This window comes from Camellia sinensis, chromosome 12 (assembly GCF_055761805.1).
Source record: "Camellia sinensis isolate YWXY chromosome 12, ASM5576180v1, whole genome shotgun sequence".
In the NCBI taxonomy this organism is placed as follows: domain Eukaryota; kingdom Viridiplantae; phylum Streptophyta; class Magnoliopsida; order Ericales; family Theaceae; genus Camellia; species Camellia sinensis.
The window spans coordinates 40,072,450-40,093,203 of record NC_138972.1 but is presented as its reverse complement, the minus strand read 5'-3'; the positions used below and the strand labels follow the sequence as shown (position 1 = coordinate 40,093,203).

At 39.6% G+C, this 20,754-nt stretch overlaps 1 protein-coding gene across 1 annotated transcript in view; it reads right to left on the bottom strand.

Moving 5' to 3' along the window:
• Positions 1-4,973: 4,973 nt before the first annotated feature.
• Positions 4,974-20,754, bottom strand: part of LOC114312749 (putative disease resistance protein At1g15890) — a 36,849-nt gene continuing 21,068 nt past the window's right edge. The window contains exon 2 of the mRNA XM_082898401.1: positions 4,974-8,292. Coding sequence (XP_082754527.1) covers positions 5,177-8,278 — 3,102 coding nt within the window. The 5' untranslated portion in view covers positions 8,279-8,292 and the 3' untranslated portion in view covers positions 4,974-5,176. The remainder of the gene's footprint in view (positions 8,293-20,754) is intronic.

Sequence of the window (20,754 nt, the reverse complement as noted above, 5' to 3'; positions counted from 1 at the left end):
TCAAATAGCTCCAACTATTCAAATCCTCCCATAAGCAAAATATCAAACAGGTTTCTCATTAACTTGAAATGCCTTTGCTTCTCTTCAGCAAATTGTGCTTCATAACCATTCAAACAGTTGATCAAAATCTGACATTAAGATCCCATTAATATACATAAATAAAAAGCACCAAATGGCATTTAAAAAGTGTGCATTTTTATAACCTTACCTTCTCCATGTTTGGGACAAGCTCTTGTAGTTTCCTCATTCTTTCACTGATCTGATTTCTTCTCACCTGTCAATCACATGAATAAAGGAAGAAAACAAGTCACCAATAGAAGATTTGAGGACATATGATTTGAAAATTGACATCCCATAGACCAACTTATTTAAAGATCTTCTAACCTCAAGTAAAGTACTCCACTCACAATTGAAATTTACGACTACTAGTAAGTTCAATGTCCCAACCTCTATTCTAGGGAAGTTATGACTACTGGAAGTAGGTTGTTTGGTTGTGTAGAATTAGAATTTGATTGGAAAGAAATATAAGAGTTTTTTTAGAGCAAGATTGAAGAGAGTGGAGGGTTGTGGAACAATATTTGTCATTTGTCTTTCTTTTGGGCTTCAATGTCTTCTCCTATCAAGGGGATACCTATATTTATCAACAACAAAAAAAAACAAAAAAAAAAACAAGGGGATACCTTTATTTTTTATTTCTAGAAAATTGGAGGGCTATATGTGACTTGTCATTTTGTTTTTACATTTCTTCCACCCCCCAAGGGAGCATCCACTCTACAAAGAACAAAAGAAACAGACCCTCAATGATGTGCTAGAACCTCATAAAAAGAATATAACTTGGTTTTAAATCCATATTCAATTATCTATTGGATTTTAACTTCTTTAACAACAGAAAACCAAATTCTACTACACCTAGTCAGCCAACTTGACAAGGAAAAAAACAAATTGCATACTCTCAATGCTAGGAGCAAAAACTTGAATAATTACAAGTAAACATTGCTAGAAATATATACAAGAGTTGCATACCAGTTAAAACAATAGGATAACTCTGTGGAAAGGGTGAGACATCATTAGAATTGAAGCCTGATGTGTAGAACTCCACACCAACTGGTACAACACACTGCAATTCAGCAACCCCGCTATGTTGGATGAGAATGGTTGAAAGAGAGAACATATAAAATAGCCAAAGTGAAGCAAAGTAATAAAGTAATGGCCTTGCCGACAAAAAGTAGCCAAACTCAGAGAATGTGGGCAGCACATGGTTTGCAGTCTCTGGTTACAAAACACACAATCCATATTGGCATTGCCATTGATAACACAAACTCTTTGCAAGTATGTAGATTGTGGGCTATATATCAATTGGATGGACTATATATGTACATCAATTGAATGTCTACTTGAAAACCGAATCAATTATAAGAAGGAGATAAAAGCTTGAAGTGAACAAGTACCAACCTGGGAGATTACATCAAACCATAGAATTAATGTATTACAATGGTCAAAAATCTAACTAATAAGAATTTGATTAAAATAATGAATAATAGCAGAGGTCAACTGTTTATTCAATCCAAACATGAAAATATTGCTCCAATGGGATTTGTCTACAATAGGATACCCAATGAAGCCAATTTTCGAATAAAAGAAAACCAGAAATACCAAATGTGATTTCTATACTTACTTCTTCCCCAAAACTATTACAATCCAAATGGTGGAAAAAAGAAACAGATATTAGGGGAAGAGAGACAGAGAGAAGGCAAAATAGAAAGGACATACTTGGGGTAATACTCCAATAGTTGATCGACGGTGGTGCTCGAAGGCGGTGATGCTCCTTACCCGACAGCGACGGAAACAAAGCGACAGAGATTCAATATCAGGAGGAAGGCAACCGGCATGAGAGAGAGACAGACAAACAGACAGACAGACGTTTTTAAGCCCTAACTCATTTTAACATGTTTGAAATTCCTCCAGAGTTCCTCACCAAAATAATTTAAAAATCCATCCAAAATTTGGAGTCCTACCTCCAAAACTTTTAATTACAATTGCCGACTAAAAACTTTAGTCGGTAAAAGTCAACGAAAGACAACTAATTTTTTTTAGTAGCTAAATATTACCGACTAAATAATTGTAATCATCCAAAATAAATATTTACTGACCAAATATTTCGTCGCCAAAAAGTAAAGTAAAAATTATGATATTTGGTTGGCGACTAAATTATTTAGTAGGCAAAAATTCTCATAACACGACTAAAAGTTGTTTGGCCACTAAAAATAACTTTTTACCGTACAATTTTTTGGTCGCCAGAAATAAAAAGTAAAAAATTATGCTATTTAGTGCTTGGTGTTTGGTTTATGTGTCTCAGCTGAGATACAGAGAAATAAATAATAATAATAATAATAAATTAAACATAAACTCAAATTGGACGCTAAAGGTTTCCACCAAAAAAAATGAGTTTTATTGCCGACTAATGTGTTTTGGTCACCAAAAATATATATTTGCCGACTAAATGAGGTAGTCGCCAAAGGTTAAAAATAAAATTATTCTAGATATTTGGCGACTAAATTTCTTTTAGTTGGCCAAAGTTTGTATATGACGACTAAAATTTATTTCCCTAAAAATAAATTTTTGGCGACCAAACTTTTAATCACCAAAAATAAAAAGTAAATTTTTGTTTTCCATTCAGCAACTAAATAAATTTAGTAGTCAAAAGTAACTATACAGTGACTAAAATATTTATTTAGTCGTTGAAATTAAATTTTTTCCGACCAAACTTTTGGTCGTCAAAGATAAAAAGTAAATTTTTGTTTTTCATTCGGCGACTAAATAATTTTAGTAGCCAAAACTAACTATACAGCAACTAACATAATTTTTAGTCACCAATTGTGGCATTTTTAGCAACTGACAATTATTTTAGTTGCCAATTGTGGCATTTCTAGCGACTAAAATTTCTTTCAGTCTCCAATTGTGACATTTTTAGCGACTAAATTTTTTTTAGTCACCAATAATCAATATACCACGACTAAAAAAAATTAGTAACTAAATTTTGTACTTTTTTCGACTAATATAATTTTTGGTCGCCAATTCCACAACTTTTGGCTACTAAATTTTTTTTGGTCCCCAAAAGTGTAATTTCCTGTAGTGAGGAGAGGTCCAAGATATTTTTTTTTTTATAAGTTAAGGTCCCTTAACTACTATGAAAATATTTTATGTCATTTATCTATAAAATCTTAATATCAAGGACTTTAAAAGAAAATTTCCAAATTTATTATTATTTAATTTTAAAATTATTTTTTCATTATTTATTTATACTCGTGCATAGCACTACCAATGCCACTTTACCGACTCTTAACGCAAAGTAAAAATAAAACTAACTAATATTTTAAAAAGAAAATTGACTTTTTTTATTTATTTATTTACTAGCTTCAGAATACAAAAATTGCTAAAATTTATAGGTTATTGACACAAAACAAAATTAAAATCAAACGAACTAAGATTTTAAAAATAAAAGTGATGCTATTTATTTTATTTTATTTTTAATTTGGTAGCTTTAGAATATAAAAGTTGTTGAAATTTATATGTTATTGAAACAAAACAAAATTAAGATATAAAAATGTGATTCCTTGAATATATATATATATTTTTTTAAGTAGTAGCTTGAATTGTTAAAAATTATTAGTAGTAGACACAAAATAGAGTTACAATTTTTGTCATAAGATATCATAAATGCTTATTTTTTAACTACCCAAACTTCAAATTTTAAAAAATTATAGTTGTCATTTAACTCTTATCTAATTTTAAACTTGCTACATCTTAGTTGCTAAAAAATTATAGATGACATTTCACTCTTATCCAATTTTTAAATTACTACCCTCTTCTGTTCTTCTATTATTAGAGTTATATTAGATTTTTTTGTTTTAAGGTTTATCTTTTTTTATTTTTGAATTTTTGAATTTCAACTTGATTTATTTTTTTCAATCTTCATTTGATGTTTACTGAATTTATTTCTAACTCATTTTTCTAGAAATTATTTAATTTTCTCTTTATATATTCTTATAGTTTCTCAAAGTAATTTAGGATGATCTAAATAAGTACATTTTTTTATTTTTTATGAAAAGATGTGCAGAAAAATAGAGAAATAATGTGACCCAATAAAGATAAAAAAGATAATAAAAAAAAGTATAATAATATAGGGGATGTCAAACAAACTTATTTTTATCTTTATCTTATATTTATAAATTCCACTCTTACTTTTAATTTTCAGTTGAGTTTATTCTTTTTCGAAAATTTATCTAATTTGCTTTTTCTATATTCATCTTCAAATTTAAATTTAATTTTTTTTATCTTTATCTTATATTTATTGAATGTCACTCTTACTCTTCATTTTCAATTGAGTTTATAAGATTGAGTGCATTTTAAAAAAATTAATTAGTCTTGCATGTTTATATAAATATAGTGAAATCATTCAAATCTATTATTTAAATACCTATCTAAATTAATATTATAATATTTAATTAATTTTTAACATATTTAATATTATTTATCATATTTTGTTACTTATCCATATATAATAGGGGTTTTACACTAGCAATCATAAAGAGAGATTCAGTGCAAGTAATAGAGGCTCTGTTTGTTTTGGGGTGTAAAGGATGGAATGGGATTAGGATGGAGGTGGGGTTTTTTAGCGTTGTGTTTGTTTGTAGAGTTGGGAAAGGGATTAGGATGGAGGAGGAGATTAAGATGGAAGTTGGAAGGGGGATTGGAATGGAGGAGGTGGAGGTGGAAGTGGTATTAGAAAAATAGTAAGAAGATTAGAAATTTTATTATTATTTTATTTTTTACATATTGGAAAATTTTTTTTGAACATTAATGTTTAATTTTTTGTATTTTTTTATTTGTTTTATTATTTTATATAAAAATAATTTTACATTTCATACACTAACAACTATTATCAAAACAAACACAATTTTACTTAATCCCCTCACTAACAATTTTCTCATTATTAATTCTTTTACTATGAATCTCCTTCATTCTATCTCTGAAAACAAATGGAAAACAAACGGGACAGAGAGTGTGTTCCGCGTAACGAAAACAAAAAACAAGAACAAAGGGTAGAAGGAAGGGAAGGATACTGGATTAGTGCAACAGGGAAATTGAGAGAGACACACATGTGCATGAGACATTATTATCCAATGGTTTTTACTTCCCAAATCTTGTCAAAGCGTAAAAAGGGTTGAAGCACAGCCTTGACATTGGGAGGGTCCCACTCTAACGATTCCCACCAATCTCTGTGAACGTTGATCTCCTTAAGAGTCATGGGAGTAGACGCTTGTCCATTGTTATCAAGGGGCAAAAAGAAAGGGAGCCTCTTCAACTTGGGACAACGGCTTACATGAATTTCTTCAATGGAAGCGCAAACTATCATTCCTTCGCAGATGCTCCCCAATTTCGGTAGAGATTCAAGCCGCAGTTTCTTTAACTTGGGAAGAATGAAAGGCATATTGTGATTATTTCTGAAGAAGCGTATTCCCATTCCTTGGCAGATGCTCTCAAATTCAAGCCGAGAAGAAGAAAGCCACAATTTATGTAACTTTGTCACACTGTCATGATTATTTCTGGAGGAGATTGTTCCCACCCCTTCATGATCGAATATCTCCTTAATTTCATCACAAAATTTGACCGTTATCTCTTCCAAGTGCGGTAGCTGCAAGCCAGGCGTGAACACGCTATTCATTTTGTCACAAAATGAAATGCCCAACTTTCTAAGATTGGAAAAGGTGCCATGAGGTGCAATTACTCCGAAACCCAACCGCCCCAACTTCCTCGATCTAATTAGGCCCCTGAGATCCTGCAAATGAGAGAGCATCAATATCTCAATGCTTTGAAATGGGGCATTATGGGACTCTTGTATTTGATCATCATCTACTTCTATCTCCTCCTCATTGCGGGGTGAAGACAAGGAAGTGGAGGACGAGCAAGCGGACAGGATGCCCTCTATCCCTCTGCAATTCTTGATTGCACAAAACTGCAGGTGTCTTGCATTACCCCAAAATGAGGGGAAAACATCACAAAAGTAGTCGCTAGTAAACCATTGATCGCTAATTGTTAAGGCCTCAAGGTCATATGGCAGGAAACTAACATCTTCTTCTCTTCCCTTGGTAATGTAGTATTCCCCCATCCATGATATGGCTTTGCTATAACTTTTACATTCAAAATATTCAAAATTACTATCTCCAAGCTGAAGAAAATACTTGCCCAATGGTACCTCTTGGTGTTGTAGAAATTTGACGATTCGGTTGAAAGAATGAACATCGTCCAGATGGACATTAAATTCTTCCAGCTTCGTCAACTCCTCCAATTCCTCTGCTTGTATTTTTACAGGTCGTAATCTACATTGAAGTCCGAGGCATTGGAGATGGGAGAGTTTGCTCAATGTCCCACTTGGTATCTTCTCCAGCTTTTCTGTGCCTTCCATATTCAGATTTTTTAGATTGACCAGCATGCCCACACCTTGAGGTACTTCCTCAATTCCTGTAAAACTGAGGTCCAATTCTTCTAAGGCTCTAAGCTTTCCCAGTGGAGGCACGTATGTGAGTGAAGTACAACGCGCAAGGAACAATCCAGTGAGTTTCACCAAGTCTGATACGGAATTTGGCAACACTTTAATTTCAGAATTATCGGACAAATCAAGAACCTGAAGGGCATGCATGTGCTTGAAGAATGATGATGCAATACTTTTCAACGGATTGTGTTTCAAAATCAATGTTGAAAGACTAGGACACCTTGGGGACTGGCCACATGGAATTTCTTTTATGTTATTACACATCAAGGAAACCTTTTCCAGATTTCCGGCCCATTCCTGCTGATCTGGTATTTCTTTCAATCCAACACCAGCTTTGACCATGACTCGATGATGATTCATTTCTATTATCTTTAGTGCCATGTCCCTAATCAAATCATGCATCTTCACATGTGCATACTTATCATCCCCATAATGTTCCAATAGGCAGGACCTTCCAAGTTTATTCAAGATGGTGTGACCCTTGTCAAACTTTCTTATCAAACTCTTACTTCTGTCAATCAGTCTCTCAGCAATGAAATATCTTATTAATTCATTTCTTGCTATCATCCAATCTTCAGGATACAAGGCGCAATACAAGAAACAATGCTTCAATTTCATATCATTCAAGCGACTATAACTAAGTTCTAATGACGATAATACATCCCTTTCCATGTCTTCATGCCCCATTGTAAGTTCCTTCAGTTCTTTAAACACATTCCTCCACTCACGAATGTCGTCCGCCCCTCTCATGCTTCCAGCCATGGTAATAATCCCAAGTGGCAAACCATCGCATTTGGCTGCCACAGACTTTGCAATATCTATTACTTCTGGAGAAAGTGTCGTGTCCTCCCCATTGCAAAGTTTCTTCCAAAATAAGTTCCAAGCTTCTTCTTTAGAAAGAGGTTCCACTTTGAGTTCTTTGCAACCCATCTTGTGGCATACATCAACTGAGCGAGTAGTGAGAATCAACTTACATCCATTAGGAATTCCAACTCTATGCAGATCAATTTTATCCCACACATCATCCAAAAAGAGAGCACATTTATCCCTTCTTGCAAAGGCTTGTGACAATTTTGCTGCCCTTTTCTTCTCGTCATTCTCATTTGACAAATCTAACTTCAAACATTTAGCAATGTCACTTTGCAGCTTACCAATGCTATAGTCATGGTCCTTCGATACAGTACACCAAAAGACATGATGACTAGTTTTAGAGTTTTCTATAAGTTTATTATAGATGTTCACAGCCTGGGATGTTTTGCCGACTCCCCCCATTCCACAAATCCCAATGCGTATTTTTTCAGAGTCATCCATTAAGTGTGCCCAAATTTTCTTCAGATTTTGCTCTACTGTTTGACCTATTAATTCTGTTGCCAACAGAGATTCTCCTCGAGTTGCGCACACGTCAAGTAGAAGCTTCCCTTGAAAACTACATTGCTTACAGAGTAGCGCAATTTCTGCATTCAATTTATCAACACGATTTCCCAATAAGAGCAAAGAAATCTTCCTTTCTCGTACTTCTTGTTCTAAGTTTTGGACTTCATTTTTCATCCTTTCTACATTTCTCAGCCAATTTTCAACTTCGTATTTCCGTTTCTTTCCTGTTTGCAGTTCTGCACCTTCTACTTCTGTTTTTACGTCAGCTGCTTGACTTTCCAACGCTTCAAAGTTGTTTCCGAGTGTTTTCATCTTTTCCTCCTGGCCGCTTAATTTCCTCCATAGCTCCATTCCAACAGCACTGCCTGATACCCAAAAAACAAAATTGTGCTTAAATTAGTGAGCAAAAGATTTAGCATGTGAGAGGTCCAACTTTTGGTACAAGAAAAAATTATAGTGTTTCTTTTGGCTTCGCCCTCCATTGTACCCAAAAAAATGATGTTACCCAACTAATAAAATAAAATAAATGAAGAATCAGTATAATAAAAGAGCGGCAAAGGTTCTTAGAGAAGATGGTGCTAAAGTATTTATGTTTCCACATCATACTAATACCATATGAGAATTATAATCTATGTGTGCTGTTATTTACGTGGTCCATGCATACAAACCATTTTTTTTCACAAATATATATATATATATTTACAAATTTTAATAACATGTCACTCGCCATCAGAGTATGTAAAAATTGCTAGTTTGAAGTTTAGTCTAGCCTCACTTTGGGTCCAACTTGTCTCCAGTTGGAGATCAAGACTGGACCATCCAGTCCGCGACATGGATTCACTTTGGGGTCTTGTTTCAATGACCTAAACTGTTCATATTTTAGGATTCGTCGAGTACATTATCCATATAAAAAATCAAGTAGATGGGATGATGCCAACCACATGTTTGAATCAGTTTTGTACAAAAAAAATGGATGGTGAACGGTTCATAGAAAACTAATTCGAACATATGATTATTGTTATCACATCGACTTGATTTTTTACATGAATAATATAGTAACGAACCCAAAAATGTGAATTGTTCGAGTTATTGAAGTGGAACCCAAAAATGAGCCCACCTCACTGACTGCACGGTTCAATCTTAATCTCCAACTGGAGACCACCCTTTGACTTTAAGCTAAAGTTTCATTTTAAGCCGACTCTAAAACAATATTAAAATCTAAAATCTACCCAATAAACCTAAATGCAAAATAAATATTATAAAATTAAAAATTAATAACTGCATAGTTGAGTTGGAAAAAAAGGCTTAATCATTGCATTACCGGTTCAAACTAAAGTAGTGCATTTTCCATCTTAAAAGCATTTTCTTTGCACCAGAGTTTTATGCTAATTTCTTTTATTGGCTATTTTTAACACTTTGAATGTTGGAAGTGTAATTTAAGCGTATCAATAAGGATTTGAAAAGTCCTTATAGATAATAAATGTTAATTTTTATCAAGCTATTGTGTTAAGGTTCTGTTGGCCTCAATGAAAAAGACTTTTACTGTGTTGTGTTGAAAATATGAACCAAAACTCAAATTCGTAACAGAATGGGAGGGAGAAACTGGGCAGAAATTGCAATTAATTGGTTGAATAAACAATTACAAAATGTTGCATTTAGTAAGGACAACTTCAAAACTTTTAAACCGACTGGGTTCTGGAATTACAAGGCTAATCTACTCCTACGAAATGTAAGGGCAGCGCATGAAAATAAAGTGCAGAAATTTAAAGATAAATGAAATTGACAAAGACGTAGAGTCTGGATTTGGTCAGGAGACCTCTTTAGTCTTTGCTTCCATCTGTTTATAGTCTTCTCTCGGTGCCTTCAAAGCAGTTAGGTCGCTCTATTCACCATGACATCTTTCCTTCTCACTACTTCTTAGGGCCATAATCCTCTCTTTGTGCATGTGTAACTACTACCGATTGCTTTTTATTAACTCCTTTTTCACGTGCCTCTCACATGCCGCTTATCATAATTGCTGGTTGAAGACTTGCATTCGCAACTCACGTGGGCACCTTCGAAGGTTGGACTCTTCGATATCTGAATACACTGTGCTTGCCACGTGTCGCATTCGCATTGGATGGTTTAAATGTGGTGCCAACAATACGCGTCGCACTAGTGTAAGCATAATGGTTACAGCAGTGAACATAACTTTTGGCGGTTGCTCTTCTCCCGCAATCGCCACTCCTTAAATGTAGCCTTTATGATCAACTACCTCCACGTTCTTTTGGCTTGCACTGTTGGGTTTTTGTATTTAATGAGGTTCGAACTGAGAAATAAGACCCATTAGCTCCAAACCATTTGTATTCTGAATATTGAAGATCCAACAAGTTTGAACATGGATGGTTTTGATCCATATGATCAAGCTGAAAACAATGTGAGGCATGCCAATGCCAATGCTACCATTGGATTCAAATATCCTCCTATGAATCTGAACCTCCGTTTCAAAGCCGTTAGCCTAACTGATGCTCTTCATGTTGTCCTCGCTCCAGACGATTCCATACCTAATGCACACCATGCTCTTGAACTTCCTCCCAATGCTTCGAAGTCAAAACCCATAGCTTCCCATTAGGAAATCCCGCCTCTTCCCTAGCCTACAACAATTGTTATCAGGGCTACATGGCCATCTCTCCCTCGAGCACGAGCTTGGCCTCAACCACTAAGTCATCCCCTGGGCGCATATCCATACAAACCCTACTCTGAAAATCGCGGATTAGAAGACCTCTTTTTATTCTATTGGCATTTGGCTGTAAAGCCAATTTCAGCCATTCCTCAATGGATTCCCTACCTTAAGGCTAACAATGGGTTTAGTCTTGCTTTGTTTGTCACGCCTCGATTTTTAAAGATTAATTAGGTGGAAAATAATGAACCTAATCGTGAGGTTTTTGAAAGAAATCCCATTCTCATTCAACTAATTATCAAAAATCCTTTTAGTTAAATATTTTCTTTATTCTTCACAAGTCAACACAAGAAAATACCATTGATAAAAACTATTAAACCCACTCTCCATGTATTACATTGAATATAACATATTCTTTTACAAACAAAATGCCTCAAAGGCTTACAATAAATAAAAGGGTGTTGCCCTTTACAAAGTATAGTATTCAGCCAAAGAAACAAATAAAATGCACCACGACTCATCACCACTTTATAACTATGTCAAGATAAACCTGCTGTTTGATCCTCAAGTCCGAAAACATTCCCTGTACATATGTACAGGTAGGGGGTGAACAAACCACTAGCTCACTAAGCAAACTCATATTATAACATTAAAAGACATACGAGTACAATGATACTTAAACGTAAAATCATATCATGCCAAAATCTTATGATTTTATTACATAATCTCTTAAATACAATTTATTTAATTAAGCCGACTTAGTTAACTTAATTAAATAAAAATGCTCTAAATGTCAACAAAATATCCTTTTTAATCTATTCAACTAACACATCCTAGTAAAATTAAATAGTTAAACAATTCATAATGGCGTCCAACAAAGCATCAAATACATTTCATTTTCACGACTCATACTAGTTAACTTAAATGAACCCATAAGTTATAATAACTATTAGCAAGGCCTCAATTTCAATCAGTTTATTTAATCAACTCATGCCGATTAACTTAAATAAATCTATAAGTAACAAGCTATCAACAAGTATACTCATATCTCATTAACTTAAAAAGATCCACAGTTATTAAACTTAGCGACTGTCAATAGGACCATAAGTCCAAATTATTTAATCAACAAACACCGGTTTACTTAAATAATTAAACAACTTCAATTACTCACTTTAATCATCTACCATAATATCATCACCTACTATCACATAATATATATAATGCAATCTAGCTTCGTCAAGCCACAACCATCCACTTTACCAGGTGCTAGCTGGAGGAAACTTGGAACCCATCATTCGAAGGGAAACCACTTTACCAGACGCTAGCTGGAAGAAAATTGGTACCTCTCATTAGAACCATAATCCACTTTACTAGGTGCTAATCGTAAGGAACTTGACACTCACGTCAACTAATCACAATGTATATACCATATCCATTTCATTTCCAATATAAAAACAACTACATTACACGTAGGGTTTTTGTTCAACCTAAATCCATATCATTCTACCACCAACAATGCAACTCTCTACCAGTTGCCAAGGACAAAACCTCTAAGCAATAGGTTCATCAATATCACTAACATATAACGTAAAAGCGGATTCAAGATTTCAATCAATCTCACTATTTCTAACTTACATACTTTATCAATTAATATAATTACTGAGAGGATAATTTTTGGGAAAAATTGGGCCGAGCTGCGAGTTGGGCTTTGAGGCCCAAAACGCGAAGGACTGAGTAAAAAAGGCCGAAAAGGATACTCCGGCCCAGGAGAGCAAGGTTACTCCGGCAAAGTTACTCCGGCCTAAGGAGGTGTGATTACTCCGGCTCAAGAAGAGATAGTTGCGTCGGCCCAAGGAAGAATAAAGCTACTCCGGTCCGGAGGCAACTCAGAGTTAGGCCGGTCTCAGAGTTAGTCCGGTCGCAGTATGTTCTGGGAAGGCCGGTTTCGGAATTAGTCCGGTCGTGACTTACAATGGTTAGGTCGGTCAGAACTTGTTACTTGGAAGTTTGATCTAAGCACACCAAGGTTGAACAGGGCAGCCGAAGTAAGGAGTTAGAGGAGAAGACCGAGCTAAGGATAGTTCGGCCCTCTGTGGCTCGGTATAGCCAATTTTACTTCGGTCAAATGGAAGTTCGGCCATAAAGAGAACCATCCCACTTGGTTTAAGCAGTGGGGGAGGGTGTAAAAGGATAAGCGTTATCCTTTGGAGTATGAATCCTAGGAGGACTCTGCATGGAGAAATACAAGTCCTACCAGGATTGTGCCACGGGAAACTTATAAAAACCCACAAGCATCACCTTGGAGGAGGTAATTGAACACAATCTTTCTGAGAACTTAGAGCTTTGTCTATTTGTCAAGTTTTTCTGACTTAGGCATCGGAGAGGTTTCCGGCACACACCCGCCGGCTAGCTCACGTTTGTGTTTTCAGGTGATAAAGCGACGTCGTACGGAGGAGCGTGGACTTGGTCAACAGGATTATACGAGGAGAATTATTTCCTCCCCGTACAATTGGCGCCGTCTGTGGGAATAACAGACAAGAACAAAAACCTCTTGACTAAGCTTCTCCTTTTCTCATTCAATGGCACACATTGAAGACTTGCCGCAGTCCGCCGTAGACGGACTAACTCCAGAGGGGGGCGCAAGGCGTGAAGGATTACCCTCTGTCCCTCCTATGGCAGATCTGGAGCCCCAACAACATAATTCCAGGAGGAGTGGCAGGGGAAGGCGGAATAACAGCCCTCGACATTCTCAGAGTCCTGACAGGCAAAGGAGGAGGATTGATCCTCAAGCCTTGGAAGATCGCGTGAAGGAACAAGACGAACTAATTCGAAAGATGGCGGCGGACATGGAGGCTTTGAAACGCCAGATGAAGACTAAAGATGTGGCGACAGGAGAGGGGCGCAAACACAAGACGCCCCCTCGCCACTCAGAGAATCGTAGTAGGAATACTACACCCTCCCAAGGAGAGAGCAGAAGCCTCAGGACAGGCGACACTCACTCCTTATCTTCAAGGACTCATCACTCCAGGTCTGAGAGGACGAGATCCGAAAGATCATACACTGAAGGAAGCACGTATTGGCCTTCACATTCACACCAAACCAGATCCAGACAAACAGAGCTACCCAGGTCATCCGACTTACGAACCGTGCTAGAAGAAAAAGCACGATGCAAGGAGGATGCCAGGGCAAGGGATCCACACCGAGTTTCGGCCTTACAACGGTTGGCTCCTCGGACGCATGGAAGCGTCGAGGTTGGAATGCCAATACCGCGACCGGCCTACGAACCAACGGACAAGGCATTGGCGAGACTACAGACTTCGCCGTTTGTCCCAGCAATTGAAAACGCACCCCTACCATCAGGCTTCCTTCAGCCGAAATTCAATACATATGAAGGGAAGACGGACCCGTATTCACACCTGAGCCACTTTCGCCAAGTCATGGCTGTGTACAGGCAAAACGAGGCCCTAATGTGCATACTCTTCCCGTCAAGTCTGGGCGACCTAGGCTTGACTTGGTTCGAAAAACTCCCAGAGGGCAGCATAGCCTCCTGGGCCCAATTGGCAGAAGCGTTCGTAACAAGGTTTCGGACAAATACTAAAACACCGGTGGAGATAGACCAGTTACTCTCCATCGACATGGGTGAAAAAGAGACCCTCAGATCTTACAACAGTTGCTACTGGGAGACATTCAACCAGATTGGAGACTGCCCCACCAATCTCGCCATTGCGCAATATAAAAGAGGCCTACCAGTAGGGAACCGACTAAGGGATTCAATTACCATGACGCCACCCCTCACCATGGAGGCCCTGATGGAACGAGTGCATCAGCACATCAGGGTAGAAGAGGATGGCGCATGTGCAAAAGCAAAAACTAGTGCAACCACGGTACCAGAAAAGAAGACCTCAGCAAAGGTCAATACAGTAGATCGACAGAATAAAAACGGGCGTGGCAGACGAGATAACGGAGAAGACCCAGACAAAAGATGGTTGAGAATCCGCACTGCCATAACAACGATGTTCAAAAAACCAATATATCGGATTCTGAGCGAAATAAAAGATGAGCCATTCGTCAAGTGGCCAGCCAAGCTAGGGGAAGCTCAGAAGAACTACGACGACAGATCACGGTGCACCTTCCACAAGGAAAAGGGACACCGAACTGAGAATTGCACGCCACTAAGACAACACTTGGAAGAATTGGTGGCAGCAGGCCACTTGGACAAATACATTGAAGGAGGAGCGCAACAGGCCCCCCAAGATCATGATAACCATCCAAATAGAATGCCAATTGATGCACCACCTCAAGGCACTATCAATGTAATTCATGGAGTTTTTGAACCTGAGCGCGTATGCGAGCTCAGAGGTTCAATCAAGAAGGCTGAGCACTTTAGGGAAGTATTAAGTGCCCAACCTGCCATCAAAAAGGGGAGGACAGAGGCAACAAACGTCATGTCCTTTTCGGATAAGGACTTGGAACGAATTTACTGCCCCCATAATGATGCCCTGGTTGTCACTCTCCGAGTCAAGGATTTTGACGTCAAGCGGATTCTGATTGACCAGGGTAGTTCATGTGAGATCATGTATTACGACACATTCAAGCAACTGAAACTGCAAGACAAAGACTTGGCACCTGCAGTTTCTCCCCTGATTGGATTCAACTCCATGCCAGAGTGGCCTGTCGGCAAAATAATCCTTCCAGTCAGAGCAGGAAGTGTAACAAAACAAGTGGAGTTCTGGGTATTGAAGGTCCCCTCCACCTACAACATCATCCTGGGCAGAACATGGCTGCATGCCATACGTTCGGTAGCGTCATCATACCATCAGGTAATGCGGTTCCCCAATGACGCCGGTATAATTGAAGAAGTCTATGGCGATCAGATCATGTCAAAACAGTGCTTCGCCACAGCGAATGGAAGCCGAGCTGCCAAAGGATACGTTCATTCGGTGGAAGAGCCAGAAAGTAATGAACTATTCGCGGACGTCGGCAAAGAGGCTGATCAGAAAGCGGTGGAGGACTTGGTGGAGGTAAAAATAGATGAGAAGAACCCGGATAAGTTCTTCTTGCTTGGCTCATCGTTATCCAGCGCTGAGAGATTAGAAGTCTTGGAATTCTTGACCTCTAATATCGAAGTGTTTGCCTGGACACCTTACGACATGCCAGGCATTGATCCAAACTTCATCAGTCACCAACTCAATGTCCACCCATCCGCCAGACCAGTCATTCAACGCACACGCAGATCGGCACTCCACCACGCCGAAATAGTGGCAGAAGAGGTAGGCAACCTGCTGGAGGCAGGAGCAATAAGGGAAGTGCACTACCCAAGATGGATCTCCAACACAGTCGTAGTACCGAAAAAGAATGGTAAATGGCGTGTCTGCGTCGACTACAAAACAGTCAACAAGGCGTGCCCAAAAGATAGCTTTCCTCTACCAAGGATAGATCAACTGGTGGACTTAACGGCAGGGCATAACCGACTTAGCTTTCTGGATGCATACAGAGGCTACCACCAGATCGCCATGCACGAACCAGACCAGGAGGTCACATCCTTCACAACACCAAGGGGGTTATATTGCTACAAGGTCATGCCCTTTGGCCTAAAGAACGCAGGGGCGACATTCCAAAGGATGGTCACCAAGATGTTCGAACCATTGTTAGGCAGAACAATGGAGGCTTACATCGACGACATGGTGGTCAAAAGCAAGGATGAGAATGACCATCTTAAAGACCTAGGCGAGATGTTCTAGATCCTGAAGAAACACAAGTTGCGCCTCAATGCGTCTAAATGCGCATTCGGAGTTGGATCTGGTAAATTCTTGGGCTTCCTGGTAACCAACCGAGGTATAGAAGCAGACCCCTCTCAGATTAAAGCGATCCAGGAGCTGGAGAGACCAAACTCAGTCAAAGAAGTGCAGCATCTCACTGGCATGGCGGCTGCACTCAACCGGTTCATAAGCAGGTCATCAGACAGACTACGACCATTTTTCCAAGCTTTAAAGGCCAAGTTTGAGTGGGATGAGGAATGCGACCGAGCTCTGGAAAGCTTGAAGGAGTACATGTCTTCCCCACCACTACTTGTTACTCCAGTACCTGGTGAAGAACTCTTTTTGTACCTGGCAGTTTCTCAGCACGCAGTTAGCGCAGTGTTGGTTCGTGCAGAAGGAATACAACACCTGCCCATCTTTTATGTCAGCAAGACATTGTTGGGAGCCGAAACAAGGTACTTGCCCTTGGAGAAACTAGCATTAGCATTAATGATGGCATCCAGAAAATTGGCGCACTACTTCCATGCCCACACCATAGTCGTCCTCACAGCCTTTCCATTAAAAGCTCTGTTTGAAAGGGCGAACTTTAGTGGGCGAATTTTGAAGTGGGCAGTAGAATTGGGACAATTCGACATCAAGTTCCAACCCAAGACCGCAATAAAAGCCCAATCCTTGGCAGACTTCGTCGCAGAGTTTACTCCTGGAAGTCATCATATCTGCCCAGTCGACCTAACTGACACAACCGAACTAGGGACGGAAGTTGACGCCGGAATAGCGCAACCCCTAGTAGAAGGTAGTCAATCAAGCACCAAGGCAGACCATACTAAGGACAACAAGGAAGAGGCAAACAAAGGCTCACCAACAGTTCAAACAGAGGACGAAGGACAGACAGCCAACATGGACTTTGAAGAAAACACCATCCTTGACCCCATGGCATCGTCTGATCCTTCCACTTGCTGGAAACTATTCGTTGGAGAGATGTGGAAACTCTTTGTGGATGGAGCATCCAACTGACATGGTGCAGGGCTTGGCATAGTCCTCATCTCTCCAGACGGCCTGGTTATAGAGCAAGCAATCAACCTTGGCTTCCCAGCATCCAACAATGAAGCGGAGTATGAGGCGCTTCTCGCAGGACTCAAGTCAGCACACTTCATGAAAGCAACCGAAATAATGGTATATAGTGACTCTCTGCTGGTGGTAAACCAAATTTCTGGCGAATACGAAGCAAAGGACGACAGAATGGCCAAGTACCAAGAGTTAGTCAGAACGGAGATCAAGAAGTTTGATGTGGTAAGGATAGAACAAATTGGCAGGGAGGAAAACAGCCGAGCGGACGAGCTAGCAGGCCTTGCCTCAATGGCAGATACATCAATCCCTCACCCATTACTCATCGACTTCTTACCAAGACCAAGCATAGAAGACCCCGAAGCAGAAGAAGTATGTTGCGCAGAATTAGGCCCTTCTTGGATGGATCCCATCATCCTATTCCTAAAAGACGGCATCCTACCAGAAGAGAAAAAAGAAGCCAACAGAATAAGGGCAAAGTCGCAGTGGTTTTGGCTATCTCCATCTTTGGCATTATACAAGAAGTCGTTCTCTGGGCCTTACCTCAAGTGCGTTCATCCCAGCAAAGTAGAGGCATTCCTGTTCGAAATACATGAAGGGGTATGTGGAAGTCATCAAGGGGGAAGGTCGCTCGCTTACAGGGCTATTTCACAAGGATATTGGTGGCCATATATGCAAGCAGACTCAGAGAAATATGTGAAGAAGTGTGAAAAATGCCAGAAATTCGCGCACCAAATACATCAACCAGCAAGAGAACTCCTACCCTTAACTAGCCCATGGCCTTTCGCAATGTGGGGCTTAGACATAGTAGGACCACTTCCAACAGCACCCGGGGGCAGAAAATTCTTTCTCGCAGCAACAGACTACTTCACAAAGTGGGTGGAAGCAGAAGCATTGGCGTCAATCAAAGAAAAAGATGTGAAGAAGTTTGTTTGGCAGAATATTATCACTCGGTTTGGCATACCAAAAGCACTGATCTCAGACAATGGAACTCAGTTCGACGGCAGAATCTTTAGAAGCTTTTGTGAAGAATACAAGATAGAGTTCTACAATTCCACACCGGCATATCCTCAAGCAAATGGGCAAGCTGAAGCATCAAATAAAGTCGTCTTGGATGGACTAAAGAAAAGGCTAGAGAAAGCAAAAGGCAAGTGGGCAGATGAACTTCCTCACGTCTTATGGGCTTACCGCACCACGCCTCGGCGATCAACTGGAGAAACACCATTCTCCTTAGCCTATGGCATGGAAGCAGTGATCCCACTAGAAGTTCGCCTCCCCACAATTCGAAGCGAAAATTTTGATCCAGACTTAAATGGAGAAGCCATAGCCTTAGAACTCAACCTTGCAGAAGAAAGAAGAGAAAGAGCACTAGTCCACATCGCCTCATACCAACGAGAGTTAATCAGAAAATACAGCAAAAAGGTTCATCCAAGACAATTCAAAATTGGGGATTGGGTACTACGCAAAGTAATGGGAAACACCTTGATCCTAGGAGACGGCAAGCTAGGCCCAAATTGGGAAGGTCCTTATAAGGTGGTTGGGTTAGCAGGCAAAGGGGCATACCACCTAGAAGACAAGGATGGCAAGGCAATCCCTAGGCCATGGAATACGGCCAATCTCAAGTTATTTTACTTTTAGCTTTTCTTTTCCAAACATATGTACTTCTGTCTTCCTTCAATAAAATGAGAAATTCTTTTTAGCACGAATTATTCTTTGTAAAAGTTAGCTTGAAAGACTAAGTATATTGCAAGCATTCTATTCTAAGTTAGCTGGAAAAACTAACTTAGAGGTTGGCTGGATTAAACCAACACCCTTCCTAAGCCCAGGATAAGGATCCAGGCTGCAGGACATTTGGTCGGAATAACCAAATACTATAAGTTAGCTGGAAAAACTAACTTCAATAGTTGGCTGGAATAAACCAACTCTTATTACTCTTCAGCCGAAGTAAGTGCATGGCTGAAGAGTGGTTGGCTGGAATAAACCAACTCTTGTTACTCTTCAGCCGAAGTAAGTGCATGGCTGAAGAGTGGTTGGCTGGAATAAACCAACTCTTGTTACTCTTCAGCCGAAGTAAGTGCATGGCTGAAGAGTGGTTGGCTGAAATAAACCAACTCTTGTTACTCTTCAGCCGAAGTAAGTGTATGGCTGAAGAGTGGTTGGCTGGAATAAACCAACTCTTGTTACTCTTCAGCCGAAATAAGTGCACGGCTGAAGAGTGGTTGGCTGGAATAAACCAACTCTTATTACTCTTCAGCCGAAGTAAGTGCATGGCTGAAGAGTGGTTGGCTGGAATAAACCAACTCTTGTTACTCTTCAGCCGAAGTAAGTGTATGGCTGAAGAGTGGTTGGCTGGAATAAACCAACTCTTGTTACTCTTCAGCCGAAGTAAGTGCATGGCTGAAGAGTGGTTGGCTGGAATAAACCAACTCTTGTTACTCTTCAGCCGAAGTAAGTGCATGGCTGAAGAGTGGTTGGCTGGAATAAACCAACTCTTGTTACTCTTCAGGCGAAGTAAGTGTATGGCTGAAGAGTGGTTGGCTGGAATAAACCAACACTTGTTACTCTTCAGCCGAAGTGATTATATCGGCTAAGGAGTGGTTGGCTAGTAAGCATATTTTAACCAGCCTAAACCGAAAGAAAAGATTAGAGTAATAGAAGACATAACAAATGCAAGCATACACACAACAACCGGAGTAAGAGAAGTAAAATTTTCATTCAAAAGAGAAGTCATTACAAAGGGGCTTAGTTCGGTTAAAAAGAAAAGAGTACAAAATTAAGAGAAAAGTTCATCTATCTCGGTGTCAAAAGCCGCATCATCACCAACTCGAAGACCGGTCTCAAGAGGAAGCTCACTCTCGGCTGCCATGATTCCTTCGGTTGGAATCACGTCTTCATTCGGCTGCTCGTTAGGAAGGTCCTCTACCATGGGTTCCAACCGAAGTGATGGGTCGGCACCAACGACCGGAATGTCTTCAGGAGCAAAGGAGTCATCAGTGTCTGAGTCCTCTAGGAACTCTTGTTGCAAGGCGTCTGCATACGCCGCAAGGGACTTCGGTATAAAGTACGCTGGAGGGTCGAAGACCTCGGTCTGTTCATCATGACCGAGCTTCTCCACAGCCGCCCTCCAGCCGCACTTGAAGAAAAGCTCCTTGGCGGCGTCGCATTGTTTGACATAGGCCTCCTCTGCCTCCTTGTAACCTTGCTTGTACCCCTCCTTTTCGGCCGCCTCCATGTTCTTTTTTAGTTCGTTGATTTCGGCGTCTTTTCTCTTCTCAAGCTTCAGCAGCTCGCGCAGATATTTGTCTTTCATTACAATGGCCGCTTTTTGCTTCTCCGCTTCAGCC